Raw genomic sequence first — 23,021 nt, forward strand, 5'->3', positions numbered from 1 at the left:
ATTTTGTTTTTCTGGCTGACCAAGCAGCAGGAAAAGAACCCATTGTCACTGCAGTTAACCTGCGTGAAACAAGAGAAAACAGATATCCTGGCTCTTTCAAAAGGCAACAAAAATAACCTTCCAGTGCCACTGAACAGAATAAAACAAAATAAAATATTCCAACATGTTTAATGCTTATGAAAACAAAGTCTAAGAACAATTTAACTGAATAAAACAAAGAGAGCAGCTAACTCAAATCCTGTATAGGTGTCTGGTGTTTAACCTAATAATGCCTGAATTAATTGTGACAGGCACAACAAAATGCCTTGGCATCCAAAGGAAAAGTCATACAGAGAGTTGGCACCAAAGTACAGGTACACAAGCGTTGGCACCAAACAGCAGCCTGAGGTCCAACGTTTCCCACCGGTGGCTTTGACAGGGTCTCAGGTTGCGTGGTGACAGATTAGCTGCTGAGTGAAAACACAAGTGAGCATGTGGGGAGCGTGGGAGGAGAGGATAGGAAGGATAGGAAGAGATAGGGGGGGGGGGGGTACAAAAACCTGAATATAGCCAGAGAAACAGAGAGGCATGTGACAGGAAGCAAGCATCGCTACAACTCGATCACAGACCCACAGGAACAGAGGAAGTGGGAGTGATGGAAAAGTTGGTGCAGGCACCAGAAGAAGTGTTGCTTGCAAATTTTGCTGCTGTTCAACATCCAGGATCCAGTTTCTGACCTCGCTCAGGTCATTAGGTTAGTATATGTTCATTTAGAAGCCCGGAAAACCCATTATTACTCATTATTACTGAGTAGTTACATGAACAACCCTCCATTTACAGGCCTGATTAGGTATTGGAGCCAATAGGCCAAACACATGGGTAAGCCAGTTCTTGTTCATATAAATAATGAGTGAAAAACAGAGCTGTGTAAAGTTCAACTTATCTCATACTCGTGACAGATCTGATTAAAGTCCAACAGTCCAACAGTAACCTAGGATCTCTATTTTTTTTTTTTTTAGCCAAAAACTCTCTACAGTAAATGGATGGGGTAATAATATACCTTCTCTGTGGTGCACAACAAGAGAGATTTTGGCATTGTCAGCTGTGTTATTGAAATAGAGTGCATCTTCTTTCCCCTGGAAAACACACTGAGGATGTTGCTATGGGGATTTTTTTTGTCAAAAGCATAATGATGTTGTTTAGATGTGGCCATGTGTTTCAAAAGGCCTCTTTCCTCTTTTCTTTCCTGCCAGAGAAGAATGAAAGGAAATGTTCTCAATGGGAAATGCATGGTCTTGTGTAGCGAGCTAGTTAAAGTGTGGACACATCCAGCTCATTGTGTTTCAAGAAGAAAAGCTGAAAAAAATGTATTTTATTAAAATCACGGTGCAGCACAATGGGCATGTGTAGTGTATATATTCATTTTTTAAACTGCAGAAAAAAACAAAAACAAACCCAAAACAAAAATCCCTCCATTCTCTAAATCAGTCACTTTTGGCAAAACAAACTATCCACCTAGTTAGACAAAACTTAGAGGTTTTATTAATCTTTCGTGCAAAACTCTAAACACACGCTCACTAAAACAGATTATGAACTTGTGATGCATAATGGTAACGACAAGCAGAAGAACTTAAACATACAGCACACAGCTTACACACAATAACTCCAAATGATCCACAAATGCTACTAATGATGTCATGAACCCAGTTCAGAGTGCGCAAGCAGCACAGTGATTTGAAGACTGACACCAGCGATGATAGAAGCAACCAGCGTGCAAGAGGTGGTGGATGATGGAGGGTAAGAACAAGAGCAGCAATTTTAGATGAAATCTGAGGAACTGTGATACACTTCGCTCATGGAATGACAATGAAGGAAGGAGGACAAAGAGAGTGCAACACAATCACAGCCGATTCTCTGTGGCCACTGCCATCAGGAGGTCAAGAGAAGAGAACAGGCCGTTTATTTTGATGATCATCAGGTTTTTATTGATGCTTCAGTACATCATGTTGCCAACAAAAAGGTGTGTGTGAGTGTGTGTTCTTTGTAACTGTTCCCTTTTAGTAAATGGACACATAATGGTAACATGTCCTGCATACCATTTTTTTCCAGTGTAGTGCACAATGAAAATGTGTTTTTTTTTCTCCTGAAAACACAATGTAGTTATGAGTGACTGAATGTTTGTTCTTGAAAGAAGACTCAGATTTTATGAATGCAGCTTGCAGGTTTGTGTTTACTGCTCAATAAAAGGGCTGAAGCTTTCAAGAAAAGTTTCTTTTCTCAGTAAAGTTTAAAAAAAGAACATTTACATACATGAAGAAATGACACATTATCTTGGCTATAAATGAAAAATTAAACAATTAGCAATAAAAGGTACTGTTACCTAAACATACTCAAGTTTTGCTTCAGCTCTAGTTTTGAATATTTTTAAGATTACTCTGCATTAACCAGAAATGATAGTACTAACTAGTGTGATATTTAAAAAAATAAAATATTAATATTGTATTAATAATGCACATTCATGTAATATCCTAAATATTTGTGTAACTGTTCTTTTTAATGCATTTGCAGAGTTATATTTATAGACTTTCTCACCACCTCCAAGTGCTTAACAAATTTATCAGAACACCAGTCATAAAACCAAGAAAGCACAAATATTTTAGAAATCTGTCAAAAACTTGTTGAAAGCTAAAAAAATGATGTTATTTATTAGTCAAATAACAAATTAAATTCATATTTTTATACCAAATTTGAGCCAGCACACTGGGCTTCTCTGAGAACATTCAACCACTAAAACTAATTTTTCTGTTCAGGAATGCAAGTAAATAACTGTAATTAGGCATCTTAATCAAAAAATAATGATGTGGTTTACTATTTTTTTTCTGCTTTTTTTGTAAAACACAAAATGTGAAAATTCATGGATAACAACAATAATTATATTTTAGCATTTAATATATCATTTTGATTAAAGAGCATACTAGTGGATTAACCATTACAGAAACAAAAAATCATTTTGGTAATTACCAATACTGTTAATTTAGGGCAGCTGTGGCACAACCCTTACACTGGGTGGTGAGCTAATAAATTTGTTAAGCACTGTATTTAGAGTTTATAGCTTATAATTGATTACATTATGGTGACTTGGTTTTTTGTCTCCATAGGAAAAATGGTAAATAGAAGGGTGTTTCTAAAGTGCACACTTGCTGAACCAATAGCCTCCGATTGGTAGATGAACCCCTCCCATAATACTTCAGCCCGCAAAGCATGAGTAATACCTAGACAACACACACACACATACACACACAGTATCTTGATCCCCAGACAGTGCTATTGAAGTCTTTAATCAAGACTAATGTGTAATGTCCCATATGACCACCATTAATCATTTGAAGCTGGACAACAGTGCCATTGATCAATGATATACTTCAAAGCAACCACTGCTGGCAAAGGAGTGCATATCTGTCTAGCACTGTACAACAGGTCAAGCCTTACATATCATATATGACATGGTCATTTACGTTGCTTTTATGAAAACTGGCATCATTTCACCTTTTTTTTCTACCAATTTTGAATGAACTGTCATGGGGGGAAAAAAATCATAAGGTATGGCATTCAAGAGAGGCTGATCTAACTCTCTTCCATATGTGTTGCTTGGGTACAAAACTAATAAAAGCCAAAATACACAGAGTGCAAAGCTACTAACATTTACCCAGAACTGACTTTTTTGGAGCCAATATTCACAAACTGGAATATTCTGAAATGAGCTTTGCAGGGCTCTTCTTTCGAAAGCTATGATGATGGTCCCTGTGGTGGTACTTTGAATAAGTGACAAAAATCTGTAAAATACATGCAGCTTACATTTTGAGTTCAGGCAGTTTGATCCCCATAGCTGGCAAGAACACAAAAGAGATGGCCTCTACCAGCAGGGGAAAACAAATTCAGTTCAAAGCTCAGGTGTTCGTGCAGTAACACTTCATTTACAAGTTGTACAAACATACATAGACTTTGACTCTGTATATAGGCATTGTGTATGCCACCTATGAAATACGTATATGCAAACAGAAGACCTCCTCTGATGTCTTTCTCAGTGGATTTGGACTTGTCCTGCTGTAGCCAAGTTTCCCTGGGATAGTGCCAAGAAGCTAACAAACAGTGGTTTATTAATTGGATCTAGTAGCTTGTTTATATTGGTAAGGACTGAAATCATTTCACACTTGCCCTGGAACAGGTGTGCTCTGCAGCAGTGCCAAATAAGCAAACTGCACAGGCTCAGCACATTGAAGCAAACAAACAAAAAAAAAAGGATGAGCCTTCGCAAAAAAAAAAAAAAAAAAAAACTGCAATAACTCAGCAAAAAGAGGCAACACCACTGAGATCTAGAGTTCTCTGCATTCAGATCCATCCAACTGCTGAACACCAGAACTAAACGATTATTTGTTCTGATTTGTTTGAGTCGGGAAACGTTACTCCCTAAACATTCAGTATTCTCACTACATTTTTCCTCTAATTAAATTCAGTTGTGTGGAGTCAGAAATATCTTTACCTTGGCATAAATATTCAAACACCAGTCATTATTTTGGAAAATGATATGAAAAACAAAATTTCAGATACACTACAAATGATTCTAAGGATGTTCCCAAATCATTTGAATGGAAATTAAAAGGCCTCAATATTGCTTGGCACAGACTCTGACTGCTATTGCTGAAAATGTCCTATACGTTAAAACAACCATATCCTGAAGTCCACTATCAGAGACAACCACAGATTCCTTTTAAAGAGTAAAAATCTGTAAAGTTTGGCCCTTCCCATTAAGCTCTTTTTGAACACAATGCTATTTCTAATATGCAGCCCTATGGCTCATGAGAACTATCCAGTGAAGAAATCTGCACTGACAGCAAGTGAAGCCAGAACTGCAGATTTGGATTAAAAAAAGAAATTTGCACAGCACCTCAAAGTGCATGTTGTACCTGCCTTCACCACATGCTGGAAGAAGACCGAATGCATCTGAATCTTAAATGCTGCCTCAAGGACTTCACTACACTCTTAACATTTTTTTGTTCCAAGGACCCTCATCTTTCCTTCTGCCCCAGACTGAACGGATGCTCTCTCGTCATAACAGGCACACGTAGAGGTCAGAGACCACCTGTTCTGAGTTGGCTGAACTGGTGAAGCGATATCAGAGGACACATCTGGCCTGACAGCAAACAGGCCGGATGGGAAAGGCAGCACGCTCTCAGGCTGGTGACAGCCGGTGACAGATGATTCACAGCTGATGCTGAGGTTACTGGAGGTCACATGGTGAGCAAGGACCAGAAGGGTTTGCTAGAATGGCGTTTTTCTAACGTGGGTTTAATTTCTGGACCGGAGCATGAGCTGTTTTCTAGTTTGTTTGGCACGTATTTTGACTTGTCTTAGTGTGGGCTGGCAGAGTACCTAGGGGGTGTATGGTAACTTAATTGTTCATGCGCTCACATAATAGACCCTTTGTTGAAACTGCTAATGGAGAATACACATGCAAATCAATATTTGATTTCTAAATTCCAGCAAGCGTTATTGTTTTTCATTTTCTATTGCACACACGGTTCTGCATTTTGAATCTCAAAAGTCCAATTTGAGTTTGTTCTAAGAGTTAGCCGTGACAAGGGACCTCACCAGTTCTGAACAAAGTCCATCAATTCAATGTCAATATCTGTGTCCCAAAGCAGCAGAGTAAAATATTATGTCTCCACTCTGTCTGAATAACAAATATTGCCAGACACAAGACCTGAATCGGTAATGCCATCATTCTTGTAAGATTCTAAATTTCCCCCGGACATGTAACCTGGTTTTTCAGTTTTTTGGGTTTTTTTTTTAAGCTCTACAGCTATCCTTCTTCTCTCTACATATATCTCCTCTAAGTATAACTCAGTTTGTGTGGGACTTTGTGTGGCTGTATTTACATATTTATGAACTCTACATGATCCCCACCCCTCTATTCAGAGTTCACAGTGTTATTTTCCACAGTATGGAAAGGAGAGAAGTGAAGAGAGATGAGGAAAAGCAAAGAAGGGGAGGACAAGCATGTCCTCTGAGCTCTGTTCTGCCTTATTCTTTATCAGCTTTCATCTCTTAGACTTAGACTGAACCATAAAAGAATCCAATCACAAGGGGACATATTATTTTCTCCCTCCTTGAATACACTATATTGTAGCTTAGACCCATACAACGTCTTGCCCTCTTGAATATGTAACTCGAGGAAGCAATAGTCAGGAGCATGGTTTATCTATTGACTTTGTGCGTGATTAGCATAATAAACATGCAGTTTCCTCTGACCCAGTGCACACAGTGAGTATTAAAATGAATCACAAGAAAACTCACTCATTTTTCTCCAGCAACAGGATCAGCTGTTCACCTTCTGCAGGCACCAGCAGCTGCAGTGACGCAGGATATCTCTGAAACACAAAAAGATATGAGTGTTGAGGTCATGCCCAGAAATCACCCATCCTGCCTGTGGATTTGCGTGAAGGTTCAGCTGATTTTTTTTCATGCACAAAGCAGGATGGGGCAAGGCACAATAGTGTTAGAGGAACAGGAAGAAAACTTCCATATCCTACACTTCCCAAATCTGTGGATGACAGAAAAGTGGGTAAACTGAATCAACTTGTATTCATACCATGATAATCCTTAAGACTTTAATAGAATCAAATCCATTCGATGGATTTACAATGAATATATATATAGTAGTTGATGTAGGGATTTGCATAAACTTATGCAATGCAGTATAATATGTCATTCATAACAATGTCATTACTTTGTGTCTAAGGTCTTTCCCATATCAACACAGGTGACACAGGACATTCTATTAACACTGTCAAAATGCCATTTTGAGATTTAATCCTCTATCAAATCTAAAAAATCTCAATTTAAAAAAATGCATTAAGATGATACAATGCCTTTCTGAAAATTAGCAGAGTCAACCAGTGTCCTTGAGGCAAAACAGTGGCAAAGCATTTCCATGCTTTAGAACCATAGTTTTGTAAAAAAGGATTCATGATTCTCAGCCAGCAGAGAGACAAAAAAGGTCAGACATGTTCACACTAAGCAACAGAAATAGATTTATATTTCATCAGCTGATATTTTAGATGAACAGAGTGCTCTTTCACAGTGACATTTCTTGGGACAGCTGACCGATGCCTTCAGGGAAATACTTTGCTGGCTAGTCTGATGCTCTGTGTCTGTCTGTGTGTCTGCAAGTACGTGTATGGAGAAACCATGTCACATCTACTGTGGAACAAATACAGTGAGATAACCTCTGTTCGGCATATAAAACTGATATAGAGCAACTGGCTATTTTGTACCCGTTGAACTGCTCATTAACACAAATGTCTAATATATATATATCTAACCAGTCAGAGATCACGGTGCTATGGGTGAAAATGCCTCGTTGATGCCAGAGATCAGAGGAGAATGGCCTGACTGCTTCAAGCTGAGAGGAGGGCAAAAATAACTCAAATAATCATTTGTTACAACCAAGGTATGCAGAAGAGAGATTTACATCATTGCTGACAAATCTGCAACAACTGTGATGCTGTGATGTCAATATGGACCTTATTCTGAAGGCAAACTAGAGTCCAAGCCAGCAATAGCAAGGTTTACCTACTATAATAAAGTGACCAGCAAATGTATAAATCTGCCTCTATATTGTGACTTTTACTGCACTCTCTGATAAGACAATCACAAGTTGCCCTTGTAGTAAGTTTAACATGGGACAGCAGGCTGATGTAACTATTGTCTCTCCTTAAAAATGCCTTACATCAGCAGTAGGTGATGGAAAAGCATGACTGATGTAGTTGAAAATGATTAAGGCCATAAACCTCAGTTTCATTTCCCAAATGCCTGTGATGTTCAAGTTAGCCTTCTTCTACTGACTGACTTTGAGAAAAAACAAAACAAAACAGACTGTTCAGATGGTGACTTCTCCACACCAGGAAAAATGTTTTGATTGCTCAGGGAGTTCTCAACACCTACACATTTCCCTCCTCTGGAAAGTTTCCTCAAGTTGTGGTAGGGAATGCCAAACAAAAAATTTCCTTTCCAGCTGTAGTAAGTGGGACTGACAGGTTTTCATAGCCTGAGAACACATATCTACAGAAACCAGAGAAGGATGATTTGTATATATCTCTTAATTCTAGCTTGTAAAGTGTAGTACAGGGAAGAAATGACACAATTTACAAGTTTCCAAGTCATTCTCACAGCATCGGTTTAGTGACTTGTAAAACTGTTGAAAGCCTGAGTATTAGGAATAACTTTACACTATGTATCACCTATGGGACAAGCTCATATTTAACAAACAAAAGAGGACAAATTCAAAACAAAGGAGAGCGCCAAGGAAGGAGAAGGACCGCAAAAAGGGGCATAACACAGAGGAAAACAGAGCAAAAGAAGGGACTTTTTTTACCAAAGGAAGTTGAGCAAGCAGGCAACAGAGGAAGGATTCGTATACTGCGGTTATGTTAAACAAAAAGCCAGACATCCATACTTGGCTGCACTCTTAAAAGCACACTGACATTAGCTCAGTAGCTGACTGAGCCAGCTTATTACCAATAAGCTATTGCTGCTAAATGCTTTTGAGAGTATTTACCCCAGATGTGAGCTGGCTGAGAGGTCTGAGCTCCTTGCCCTTCAGCAGCAGAGGTATGGTGGTCTCATAAGTTTGTGGTCTGCTTGCCTCCACGCTCTGTTCAGCCTTGTCTGGACTACTTCCTGTGAAAAGATCATTAGGGCAGATTAGCTTGAAATTTAGCATCACACTATAAACAATACAGATTGCAAACAAAAGGGTCAGCAATATGGGTCAAAGCTGCTGTGTAATATCCTCAATAATTCAAGGACACCATTAATGCAACAAAAGCTTGGAAGACTCAGAAACACAGCAGAGCAGAGGACTATTAAAGACTGTGGACAGTGCTGCAGAAAAAGAGTAAAAGCTCACTCGTGTTCCTGTGAGTAGATACGCTGTCCCCCAAAGGACCTTTGCAACAAGACCACAGCCACAGACAGAGCATCAATAATAGATGCTCTCACGCAGTTTATAACTCTCTTCTTCTGCAATATTTCCCCAGATGGGAATGATTTTTTTTCCAAAAAAAAAAGAAAGGGGAAAAAAAAAAAGCAGAATGAAATTGTCCTTCCCACTCCTTATATTTGTTTTTATCTTTTTTTCCCCCATCAAACTTTGTATAGTAGATCAGAAACGAGCACCGCACTGTGCTGCTTTTCCTCCTCCTTTCCACTTTCTCTCAAACATCATTTTACTTCTCCTTTAAACTCATAATGAAGTTAAATTACCCAAATTAGAAGGTGGTTATGCTAATTAGTTCTTAAAAGACTGCTCTGTTGGGACAGTAAGAAACATACTGTATATAGCATAAGATGAAGTATACTAAACCATATCAGTGCTCCAAGCAAAATGTGGGAATCAGCCACAATTCCCTCTGCTCTCTCAGTGTCTCTCTCAGCTCTCTATCCATTTCTCCCACAGAAGACTGACGCTGTCCCTAACGGCCGTACAGAGCATGTGTGTGTTGTTGCAGGCCCAGCAGGTTTTCTGTGTAGCCCAATAAATGTTATAAACCCGTAGAGGCTCGAATAGAGAGTGTTAAAAGGGGAGGGGAAAGGTTGTTTGAGGCTTCACGCTCCTGCTATCACCAAAGTAAGATTGAGAGTGAGTGCGCCACCTCTATTTACTGCACATCTAAGGTCTAGGCATATTCCCTAATCCCAGGAGATCTGCAGTAAAGCATCCGCAGGTCTGCATGTGCATGTGTAACATCACACACAGTGCAGCAAGAGTTCAGTAGCACACTGAGAAATACACAGAAATGCTGGAATTGAACAGATTTTGTCATTCCTCCTCCTGCCTGGATGTGTTTATATTTTCAGGTACTTTTGTCTCTTCAAAGTCTGATGCTTCTCGTCTTTGAAGACTGACACTTGTGCCATCACGACTGCATTTCATACAACTTCAAACTGTCTGTGGCAGCAGCTGCCCTGTGTTCTCAGTGTGGCCCACGCTCTCAATTCATCCACAGTACATAATAAGCTAACAAGGGCATAAAAGGGACCTCCTACATTTAATGGGATATTTGAACATATGCCGATGGTAGTTTGTTGGTTTTAGTGGTGCATGAAAACCACGTTAGACAGACGGAGCAGCATGACTGAGACCACAGGCTGCGACTGGAGTGCCATTAAAAAAGAGCTATAAAAGGAAAGTCAGACAGACGTCTTGTTAATTAAAGACCTCATCACTTCCACCAGGGTCCCTCACAAATCATTTAGAGCTCTCTGATACTAAATGAGTTTGTGATCATTAAACAATACCAGTTCAGAGAGGAGACTACAAGCCTTGGTGAGCTCAAAACAAACTAGATTGTACAATGTGTTCTCGGGCCACATCTAAGCATTTATAATTATTCTGTAAAGCCACATTCTAACGTGTGGTGAAAAGCCTGCCATCACACAGAGCAATATACGGAAAATCTTTCCTTGAAGGCATCCATCCTGTTACATTTGTTTTTACAGAAAAAGAGACAAAAGGAGTTTTGTGAAATCTAATCCTGCCTGTTTTCTCTTATCCACACACGTGGCCAGTCTCTGGTTAAAGTAAGCGTTCTTGCTCAGTGTTGGACGTAGCCTCCCTAATTCGGGGGGTTTAGATGCCGTTTGATGTTCTGGTAAGCGCTTTGTTTGAAGCATACTGACCCCCTTTAATATGTGAATTAATGAGTTTGTGTTGCATTTTGTGTGTGCTAGGCTTCAGTCTGGAAACATCTGCCAAAGCAAACTTAAAAGAACGTTCCCTTCAAACAGCAAAGAAATATGACACTCATCATCGTTCTCACGGGTTTTATCCTCTTTGGGAAACCTTTTAAATTCACACTAAAACTGGGTTAATCCTGTATGTTTTCTGAGAATTTCACGATCGCTAAGCCAACCACAGTTGTACCCCCATATTGGACACAAGGCAGAATCATCTGTGGGTCATACATAAAGAACACAAGTTCTGTTTGGCAGCCAAGATCATCTTTCCCCCACGCTCTCTTTAAATAGCCTCATAAACCAGATTTCTTTTAAAGACAGCTGGGTTTTGATGATCTAACAAATATATTTCTTTTTGCCACTTTTTGATGAACTGCATGTTGAATGTTACTGGTAGGTAATGGGAATTCAAACAGAGGCTGATGTCCACTTTACTCAGCAGGGCAGTGACACAGCCAAAAACATAAACAAACCAAATGAGCCACAATTACTGCAGTCAGATCGAGGAGGCTGCTGGACTCTGGACAAAAAAAAAAAATCCACCTCATTACATAGACTTAGTGTTTTACCTGCTGCATCAAAAGGGTTTTCTGGTAACTTTCATATCTTTTTGTCCATTTATCTTCTTGGTTTAGAAAGATGTTTATATTGTGGGGTGATTCAAGCAAATCAACTAAAAGTGCATAGATAATATTTTGAAAAATGCATATGTCTGGATGCTTTTGTATCTTATCAACTAGCAATTTTATTATGGACTCTCTCTACTGAGATGGACAAGAGAATTCAAAATAAAGCAAGGTCAAAATTGGTGAATGAAGGACATGTAGCAATCTATAGGCAGTGTTCAGGAAACACAAGAGAAGATGAATGCCACAGTGGGACTTCAGAGACCTTCTGCAATCAGATTAGCCTCAAACTACATACGCATACAAACTATGTATAAGTTACTGTGCGTTTAAAGGAAAACTACAGCATTTAACAATTTGTACACTATTACCAATTAGACTGATTGCTAGGAAATAAGAGCAGTGATTTATTAAAACATGGAAACATACATGGAAACACAGTATATAAGACAAAAACAGAATTTGTACCATTCTAACGAGCTTGAAAGTCAATATTTGGTATGAACATCTTTATTCTTCAACACACCCTGAACTCTCTTAGGCAGCTTGCTTATAATTTCTTTAAGTAGTCTTCAGGAATAGTTCTCCAGGCGTCTTGAAGGACATTCAAAACTCTTTTTTGGATGCTGGCTGCCTTTTGTTCTATTCTCTGTTTAGATGAGCCCACACTGCTTCAATGATGTTGAGGTCTGGGCTCTAGGGAGGCCAATCCATGACTGATAATCTTCCATTATGTGTTTTTCTATCTAGGTATGCTTTTACGGCATTGGCAGTGTGTTTGGGATCATTTTAAAAATTAACGACGGAGGAGACTATGCTGTAGTCACGCGAGACTTTGTGAATCTCGGCAGTATCGTTAATGGCGGCGTGACTCTATCAGCAAACATTTGCGTGATTAGCCTTTTTTTTTTTTTCGCCAATTTATAACTAGACAGGCTTAAAACCAAAAAATATAGGTAGTTTCTTAGCCTAACTTAAATTATTTACAACAATCTGGAGGACGGTGAAGAGGACCTGGATAGTTTGCTGCGGTACATCGACGGGTGTTTTGAGCGAGTCGTCATGGGGAAAACAGACAAGACGCCGACTCCCTCCACCAGCAAAGGAACGCCGTCCACAAAAAGAAGCCGCCCAGAAGATTCCCCAGAGGCAACTTCGTCACCCACCACCAATATTGTGGACATTCTGGAGTCCATTAATAACAAATTGTCCAGCTTTGACGCCCGCTTGGCCCTGGTTGAAATCCTTCACAAGGAGTTTCAGGCCCTGCGGGAGTCAGTCGAGTTCAGCCAGCATCAGGTGGAAACACTGGCTGCTGAAAACGCTGTCCTCAGAGAGTCGGTGAATTCCCTCACCGAGGAAACGACCCGGCTCTCAGAAGAAAATAAGAAAATTAAAGAATCGATTATCGAGCTTCAGGCCCGCAGCATGAGAGAAAATCTTGTGTTTTCAGGTATCCCGGAGAAGGCAGAGGAGGACCCGGAGGCTACAGTGAAGGAATTTATCCAAACTCACCTGAAGCTCCCGGAGGACGCCGTGAAGACCATCGCCTTCCATAGAGTCCACCGCCTGGGAGGGAAGCGACCCGGAGCACGCAGACCCAGACCGATCGTGGCCAAATTCGAACACTTCAAAGAAAAAGAGCTGGTGAAGAGCCGCGGCCGGGAGCTGAGAGGGACGGACTTCAGCGTCAACGACCAGTTTCCAAAGGAGATTCTGGAGCGACGCAAGGCCCTATTCCCCATCCGGAAGAAGCTCATGCAGGAAGGCTCCCGGGCTGTCATCGCCGTGGACAAACTGTATGTAAACGGACAGCTTTACCGAGACAAAAACACCACGCCATGGCTCTGCTGATCGATCAGGTGATCTGTGTCCATATTAACGTTCTTTTCTGAGTTTTTTTTTTTTTTTCAACCATCTAAACAGTACCATTAAATAGTCTAAATCTGTCTAAGTAGTACCATTAACGCCGACGAGTCAGCATAGTACCGTGATCGTTTGTTTGTTTGTTTGTTCTGTTTTGTTTTCCCCTCATCTAATTTCATTCTTATGTCACTTAGGTCACTTTTTACACGTCTTTTTTCTTTCTGCACTCAGCAATATGTTTACGTCACTTACAATGCTACAGTTTACTACACTAACATACAGCGCAGATGCACACACACCAACATACAGCGCACATACACACGCACACATCAATATAAAGGGCACACGCCAACATACAGAACATATGTACACACACACACACATCCTTAGTGAGCACACAACAGTCCATCAGTTAGTTTAAATATGAGCACACTCAGATTTGTCTCATGGAATGTGCACGGGGCTGGTTCGAGGGAAAAGAGACTAAAAATTTTTAATCGGTTAAAAGACTTAAAAGCAGATGTTGTTTTTCTACAGGAGACACATGTGTCCAAAACATCTGTGCTCACTCTTTCCTCTCCACAGTTCCCTCACACGTACTCAGCCTGCTATAACTCCAAACAAAGAGGTGTAGCTATATTGATTAACAAGAAGATAAACTTTAACATTAGCAACAGTACAATAGACCCTGAAGGTAGATTTATAATACTTAATTTATCTATACAGAATACAGATTTATGTATTGCTAGTATATATGGACCAAATGTTGATGACCCCTCCTTCTTTCATGCTTTGTTCACTTCACTCTCAGATCACTCTGACACCACACTTGTAATAGGAGGAGACTTCAACCTGGTACTTAATGCAGATATTGACAGGCTCAGTACAGCAGTGAGTCAGAGGAACTGGCAGTCTGCAGACATTCTTAAACAGTACATGAAGGATTTTGGACTTTGCGATGCTTGGCGTTCACATCACCCTACTTTGAGAGATTATAGTTATTTCTCACCAGTACACAAATCTCATTCCCGCTTAGATTACTTTTTAGTTAGCAGCTCCATAATGATGGATATCACAGACACTCAGATTCACCCTATCACTATTAGCGATCATGCACCGGTGTCTATGTCTCTGACACAGAAAAGAGTCACACCACCAATCAGGAACTGGAGATTTAATACATCATTACTTAAAGAAGAAGATTTTATTAATTATTTCAAAAAGGAATGGTCAGCATACTTAGAATATAATGATATTCCAGGAATATCACCATGTGTTCTTTGGGAAGCAGGAAAGGCAGTAATGCGGGGCAAAATAATATCTTACTGCTCGCATAGGAAAAATAAAGAAAAAGCACTTGTGTTAGAATTAGAACAAAAAATTAAATCTTTAGAAACTGCCTATGCCGCTTCACCACAAGAACATACAATTATCAGCCTGAGGAAACTGAAACTGGAGCTAAATGAAATAATTGATAAAAGGACACAATTTATGTTGCAGAGGCTGCGTTTGGAAAACTTTGAGCATGGAAATAAATCTGGAAAATTCCTGGCCAAGCAATTAAAACTGAATAAAGAAAAAACAGCTATTTTTTCTATTAAAGACTCGACTGGTATTATTACTCATGACCCACAACAAATAAATAACTCTTTCAGAGACTTCTATGAAGCCTTATATTCACCACAGATTAACCCATCTGATACTGAAATTGAAGAATTTCTTAATAATATAAATCTACCAAAACTAAATGACAGCCAGGCTGCAGCTCTGGATTTACCTCTTTCATTGTGTGAACTTAGTGAAGCCCTACAGCATCTCCCAAATAATAAAGCCCCAGGCCCAGATGGTTTTCCAGCCGAGTTTTATAAAGAATTTTGGTCTGAGCTAGCTCCCATTTTTTCAGAATGGTAACTCAGATTCAGAATGACCACATCTTATCTCCAACCTTAAACTCTGCTAACATTAGCCTGCTTCTTAAACCAGGCAAAGACCCCACACTCCCATCCAGCTACAGGCCAATCTCTCTCATTAATGTAGATCTTAAAATAATTTGCAAAGCCCTTGCCAAAAGATTAGAAAGTATTACTCCATTTATTGTACATCCAGATCAAACAGGCTTTATCAAGGGTCGGCACTCAGCCAATAATACACGTCGACTGATAAATATAATAGACTATTGTTCTATTAACAAATTAGAGACGACAATCGTGTCTTTAGATGCAGAGAAGGCATTTGATCGGGTAAATTGGAAATTCTTACTAGCAGTTCTGCAAAAATTTGGATTCGGTTCATCCTTTATAAACTGGATCAGAACACTACACAGCTCTCCGAATGCGCGTGTTAGGACAAATGATCTCATTTCACAAAGTTTCAGTCTGCAGAGGGGCACTAGGCAGGGCTGCCCACTCTCTCCCTCTCTTTTTGTAATTTTCATTGAGCCGCTAGCAGCAGCAATCCGTCAAAATGTAAATATTAAAGGGATTCAAACTGAAAATATGGACCATAAACTTAGCCTTTATGCTGATGATGTATTACTTTTCCTTGGGAATTCACAAGGCTCTCTTTTGAAGACTATCACACTGATAGATAAGTTCTCATCTATATCTGATTACTCTATCAATTGGAGTAAATCAACAGTTTTGCCTCTGAATTGTAATTTCCAGAGAACCTCTAGGACCCCACTAAAGTCAGGAAATATTAGATATTTAGGCATAAATTTTTCCGCCAGGCTCTCAGACTTGGTACGATTAAATCATATCCCCTTATTAAAAACAATAGAGGATGATCTCACACGTTGGAACAGTTTACCTATATCACTCATGGGGAGAGTTGCTGCCATTAAAATGATGGTTTTACCAAAAATTAATTATCTATTTTCATTGATCCCTAATAAACCTACTCTTCCTTGGTTTAAGTCACTAGATTCAAACATCTCAAAATTTTTATGGAAAAACAAACCATCAAGAATAAGCTTAAAAACTTTACAAAAGCCAAAACACAGTGGAGGTCTAGAATTACCAAACTTTTATTACTATTTCTTAAGCAGTAGATTGCAGTATATTTCAAAGTGGATCAAATCCAATTCATTAGACAACCCATGGCTGGATCTAGAACAGGCGTTTTGTGGAAAAATAAAAATCTCAGATTTACCTTTCATTAGTTCCAGTATTAAACATCATAACTGCTATAAAGTCCTTAGTATAAATACCTCTCTGACAGCCTGGTGGGAATTTTTAAAAATAACTAAGTCTTCACTCATCCCCTATAAACTAACACCCATTTGGAACAATCCAGATATTTGTCAGAAAAAGAAAATGCTGAATTTTCCGTTATGGCGTGATAAGGGTATAAATAACTTAGAACATATTATCCAAGATGGAAATTTTATCACGTTCCAAGAACTTATATCAAAATATAGAATTGGCAACGGTAGATTTCTGGAATATCAACAAGTTAAGTCCGTCCTACAGGGAAGATTTAACCTTAATCAATTGAATCTAGAAATGCCTACTTGGGTAACAGAATTTCTTAACCTCTGTACCCCAAAATTGTTATCAAAATTATATAAATTATTAATAAAAACTGATGATTCAGTTTCCCTCCCAATTACAAAATGGGAGCGTGATCTTTCTGTCAACCTGGATCAAAATTTATGGACAGAAATATGTTTAAATATCTTCAAAATGACTAAAAGACCCCAAATACAACTTGTACAATATAAGATTCTCCATAGAACATACTACACTGGACAAAGGATGTTCCAAATGGGCCTTACACACTCAAACATATGCACCCACTGTACAAGCAATTCAGAGGATAATCATCTACACGCTCTGTGGTCTTGTGTACCAGTTCAGAGATTTTGGCAGAGGATTTGTGAAGATCTATCCACATGGTTTAGCTGTCATATCCCAACTTCCCCCAGACTATGCATCTTAGGTGATGTCAGTGAATTAATTATGGAGTTAAATATATCACACATAGTTCTTACTGCCTTGTGCATCGCTAAGAAGATGATCCTCATGAACTGGAAGACAAAAAATAAACTATGTATTACTCAGTACAGAAATTTATTAGTAGATCATGTTAGTTTAGAGAGAATGTCTGCTTCTTCTAAAAACAAATTGGAGGAATTTGACTCTCTTTGGTTCCCACTGCTCAGCTCCATTACTTAGTGGGGGTGATGGGCTGCGGGCTCTGCTCCTGATGTGCTTTGTGGGGGGGTGGGGGGGGACTCCGGGGGCCTGGGTAGCTGGTAGCCTCCTGGGGCTGGGGCCCTGGGGCGACCTTCTGGTGATGTCTGTGTGCCTGTCCTGGTTGATGGTGGTGGGGGCTTGGATGGTGCTGCCTTCGGTCCTGGGGTGTGGGCGGGGTGCTTGGGGGGGTGGTGCCGGCCCTCGGTCGGTTGGCTGGTCTTCCCTGTATGGCTTGGGGGCTGGGGTCTGGGGCCCCGGCACTGGGGCCGCGCCGGCTCCCGGTGGGCCCCCCCTGGCGCGGGGGGGGCCTCTGCTGTCCCGGCCGCGCCGCCGGGTGGGGTGGGTTGGCCTGACGTCGGGATGTCCGGTCTACGCTTTTGGGGCCCTGGGGTGCCTGCATTGCGGGGGGGTGGGGTGGGGGATGGGGCCGCGGTGGGGTGGTTGGGGGGGACTGGGCACTGCATTTCCATGCCCAGGCCAGTATGTCCTGTCGCCTGTTTGTGTCTATTGTTGAGTGAATGGGCATCTAGGAGGAGCGGGCCGCCCTCTGCGGTGGGGGCGAGGGCGCCAACCTCGGGTGCTGCAGTGCTCCGGGATGCTGTCACCGCGGCCCCGGGCTCACCTCCCCCTGCCCTGTGCTGGGGTGTGGGAGGTCGGGGTGCCTATTGAGCCAGCGGACAGCTGGCTCTCTTCTTCCAGGATTTTTCCTGGTCATATGCCCCCCCCCCCCCTCCCCCTCCCCATACACAAACACACACACACACACACACACAGAATACACATCACTCACAGATGTAGGATGGAGAGGCCACGTGGAGAGCTGCACCACCACTTGCCTCTCCGTTTTAATTGCACTTTAGTCATTATAACTCACAACACATACACACTTACAACCTGATACACATAGGACCTTTGGGGCAGGCATGTTACTCAGAGGTTGATGAGATGGGCCGCTGAGGTGGCCCCACTCGGATCCTCGTCACTGTCTGTCTCCAAATTTTATTTGCACTTTAGACATGGAGGGTTTTGGGGGGGCAGGGTGGGCAAGCGCTGACGACCAACAGTTGGCGCTTGTGGCATAACTGTCCCCTCAATTTTAACTGCACCCTATACACCTCATTCACTCACAAACATTAACACATAGACCTACAAGTTGGGGAGGAGGAGGGGTGGATGGGTCATCTTACACCCCGATTTCTTGCGTCTCGCCTGGGGTAGGGGTCGGGTGGTTCCTTGGGGACCGGGCTGGTGGCGTCCTGGGGTCGCTGTTGGCCCTGGGGTGGTTTCCACTTGCCCCGCCTTCAGAGGGTGGGTAGCTATGGATGAATGTGTGTCTTTGTGTATTTGTCACCGTCTCCGTGAGTATGGGTGGGTGAGTGAATGTGTATGTATGGCATATCTGTGTGTGGGTAAGTATGTATGGGCATGTATGAGTATCTGTGTATAAATGTGTACACGGGTGTCTGGGTGTGTTTGTATGTATGGCTGGACCTGGGTCTGGGCCTTGTGCCTTGCCTCCTGGCCGCTCCTTGCTGGTTGCCTCCTCCCCCCTACCCCCCTGGGATGGGGGTGCCTCGGGGTTCCTGGGTGGGGCTGGGTGTTCTGGCGTGGGTGCTGGCCTGCCCCCCTTGGGGGTGCGGTGCGGGGCTGCGTTGGCTTCTTCGGCGTGGGGGGGGGCTCTGTGGAGGGTCGGGCGGTCCTTGGGTGCCGTGGGCCCGGGAGCCCTGCCGCCGGCCAGTGCAGGGGGCTGGCCGCTGGGGGGGGGCTGGCTTCTCATCGCCTTGGGTTCCCTGGAGCCCTCGCTCCTCGACTGGGGGGGCTCCGTCTGAGACCACCCTCTCCCGTCTGCTGGGGTAGGTATGCGGTTGTCTTTGGACTGAGTGGCCGGGGGTCTTCCTGGCCCTTGGTGGGCTGCTGGTGGCCTGGGGTTCCGGGGGCTTTCCGTACCTGCCTCTGGCTTCTGATGGGTGGAGCTGCAGCGTTTTGCCCTCATTGGTAAGTACGTTCCATGACACAGACACAAACATGACACAGACACAAACGCCCACTCAATCACAACTCAACAAAATTGTTGGTGTGCGTAACATGCTTTGTTAGTTTTGTTTTTCACACACAAATTTATTTTTGCAAGTATTGATAGTATTTTTTTATATGTTAAAGTGATGAAGTATCTGATTAATAGACTTGTGCTCTTTCCCCTTTTTTTTTTTTTTTGCTCCCTTTCTCTCTCCCTTTTTCTTCTCTTTATTTTCCTCTTCTTCAGCCTGTCAGCTCTGGCTGTTACATAGTATGTGGAAAAATAACTCAGATAAATAAAATAAAGGGTTAAAACATCAACAAGAAGAGCCTATTGAGAACCTATAGAGCTCATCTTGAAATAGCAAATATGTTTGGCACAACAACGCATTCAGATCACAGTTCTGCTTGCAAGATCTACCAGACATGACAGGCTTTAAAAAAAAAAAAAAAAAAAATTAAGTCATTGCAGATCAGATGATTTCCTGATGGTTCTGGTTAGTGGATCATCAGTTTTGACAAGATCCCACTAGCTGAAATGCAGCCCAAACCATGACAGGACCTCCACCATGTTTTACTGATGGCTGTAGAAACTCATTGTTGCACCTCTCCTGATATCTTCCATACACACCGACGACAATTTGAACCAAAATTTTCAAATTTGGATGTTTTTTTTGTTTCTTAAGGACACGACTTTCCACTTTTCCAGTTTCCAGTGTATTCAGATTTTTTAAAGTCACACTGCACACCATGCCAAGATATGCCTTTTCAAGTTTATAAGGGGCCTTTTGCAGACATTTTTCCCATCATCCATACCTTCCAAAAAAGTCTGCATTTTTGCCAAAATTTGCCAGAATATGAGGGTACAGTAGCCACAGTTTCTCATTCAGACCCGCACTCATCACGGCCAGCTTCAAAACTCGTGATGGTCAAAACGATCAACTCAAGGCTTCAGAAAGGGGCTCCACAAACCAGTGTGACATCATGACGGAGTGACAAGCTTTTCATAAAGCATATTGAAAAGCTGGTATCATTAGGGGAAAAAAAAGGGAACATTTTCTATTCTATAAATAATTTGCTGCCAATCAACTTATCATTAGGTTTATCACTGTTGCTCCATTGTGACACCATAATCACTACATTGTACAATAAAATACTATAGAAATATTCATTACTATGTAAACAGGAGAATCATAAAGTGAAGAGCAGAGAAATATTGGAGGCAACATAAGAAAACGTTGTCATGGTCTTAACCAGGGACTCTTTCAGCAGAGTTAAAAATAAAATTGAGAAAATACAACAAAGCCCCGGAGACACAGAGAAGAGATCTTTAATACCAGCAGATCAAAGGATAAGAACTCTGATTATGGATTTGATAATGGTGAAGATTTAATGGTCAATATCTGCACAGCGGCCGTAAAACCACCCCCCTAAGCCTCCAATCATCTGTAAATGCCCTCAAAAAGGTGAATCTTAGCCAACAGTGACTCACTGAAGAGCCTTTTAGCTTGAAAAAGGAAAATGAAGGTACCACATGCATGCACAGGGACAAGTGCCAAAATGCTGATAAGCATCACACAGCATAGGTGAGTTCAGCTGTTACAATTGGATTTGATGGAAATCTGGATCTAACCCAGAACCATTTCTGGGAGTGACTGCTGTACTGACTTTGCTCATCGATTACAAAATGGCAAGATATTGACCTAAACTAAAATCCCTGCATGAGCGCGAGATGAGTGTTGTCATTAGTGTAGGCGGGTTGGCTTTTTTCATCCTTTAACTGACATGTTCACAAAGTGGAAATTAAATAAAGAGGGACATCTCTGAATGAAATACTTCTGCAGCCATTTCCAGCTTTGTACATCATGCATGATAAGATTTCAAAGAATGACATTTATTGTTTAGTATGTACTATTCATCATTCTATCATGTGTTGTACATTTACACAAGTACTAAATCAGTTTGTTTCTTGGAGATGAGGGGAAGCTGAAAGAAATTAAAACAGATGGTTTTACAGAGTTTCATGTGTGAGACAATTTCTTGGCCAGACACTGTAACTTCTAATGGTCCTGTCATCGCTGTGAGTTTTCCTGGAAAACAGGTGTGACGTTACCATGCACAGCCAAAAGGAACTCCCCTTGCAAAGCCGCAGCTTGTCAATTGCTACCTTTGGACAAAATCAGGTTAGCTACTTCCTAGGTGCTGACCCAAAAGCTTCAAAGCTTTTATGAAGCGGACTTCCAAAAATATCAATTTTATTTTGAATTTTACAAATTTACAAAAAAGGAAATGACCTGAAATCCGTAAGCAGCAGGTTACCGATGATGGCTAATTGTCTTAATGTAGGTGAATTAGTTGTCAAAACAAATAGCCATTACAAGTTAGCAAAAATAGTTTTTGGTAAAGGGTCAGTAGTCATTGGGAGGTTTGCAAACATGATTTTTTTTTTTTTTTTACTGTATACACATTCAGTTACTGATTCCATGTGAAAACACCCCAGACTTTAATATATCATTGCTCCCTCAGACAGAAAGAGGCCTTAACAAAAAGAATGGTGGATGAGGCTGCTTTGAACCGTAATACATAGTAATGTCTTGATATAAAACTGATATATTACTACTGAGTAAATAAATTAGACTGTGAGGATGTCCTGGCATTTATTTAATCAGTGGGAAGTTAGAGTTACTCAGAGAAATAGAATACCATCAATATATCTTTAGGACCATCTACCATATTACAGCTTATTCAATAAGTTTTATTGTGGAACTCAGCACTACAGCTTGAGTTTCCTTTCACAACGCATTTCTTTTTAGCACATCAAAGGGAGCATGTTATAATTCCTACTTCAATATTATGTTCCTAGACCACAAAAGACATTCAAAAGTAGTAATGGCATTGTTTAAAAAAAAGAGAGCTGTAACTCTCTGAGGTGCTAGATACTTTGCTGCATATGAATTAATGTTTGATGCTGGAAGCAACTTCAAAGAAAAGACTTTCAACTGAAAATAAGTCACCCAGTGAACAGACAGGCTTGTCTTATGGAGATTAATGTACAAATGTATATTTCAATTTGGTGTTTTATCTTGAGCAGTATAACTGGCCTGCTTGCTCAACACTAGTTCATGTTGTCCCGCAATGGAAGTGCATTAAACAAGACAGCGGCTACAGCTATAATTTCCATACATTTGCAATGTTCAAAGGAAAGCTATGAAAGTCCTCTTAGAAATTGTTTTTTTTGTGTGTGTGTGTGTGTGTGTGTGTGTGCGTGTGTGTGTGTGTGTGTGTGTGTGTGTGTGTGCGCATTACAGCCAGCAAACAAACTCACACAGGGGCAATAGTGTGGACCCACGGTGGACAGCATACCCAGAGTATGCCTATACTCTAGGTGTGGTCTGCCCTAACCTGGGGCCCACAGTGCAGGGTCCATATGTGCCCTGTGGTTATTCACAATGTGTCACCACAGCAGGTAGCACCCCATATTGCATTTGGCAGATTTTTACACTGCATGCCCTTCCTGATGGAACCCCCAAGGGATTTGTCT

The 23,021-nt window shown here is 41.2% G+C and overlaps 1 protein-coding gene across 2 annotated transcripts in view; it reads right to left on the reverse strand.

Annotated features, from left to right (window-relative positions):
* Nucleotides 1–23,021, reverse strand: part of adam12b (ADAM metallopeptidase domain 12b) — a 100,149-nt gene that overhangs the window by 65,918 nt on the left and 11,210 nt on the right. For both annotated transcript variants that reach the window (XM_030747429.1, XM_030747428.1), the window contains exons 2-3: nucleotides 8,597–8,718; nucleotides 6,334–6,407 (exon numbers count right to left, since the gene is read on the reverse strand). In XM_030747429.1, the coding sequence (XP_030603289.1) occupies nucleotides 6,334–6,407; nucleotides 8,597–8,718 (196 nt within the window). The remainder of the gene's footprint in view (nucleotides 1–6,333; nucleotides 6,408–8,596; nucleotides 8,719–23,021) is intronic.

This window comes from Archocentrus centrarchus, chromosome 15 (assembly GCF_007364275.1).
Source record: "Archocentrus centrarchus isolate MPI-CPG fArcCen1 chromosome 15, fArcCen1, whole genome shotgun sequence".
Classification (NCBI taxonomy): domain Eukaryota; kingdom Metazoa; phylum Chordata; class Actinopteri; order Cichliformes; family Cichlidae; genus Archocentrus; species Archocentrus centrarchus.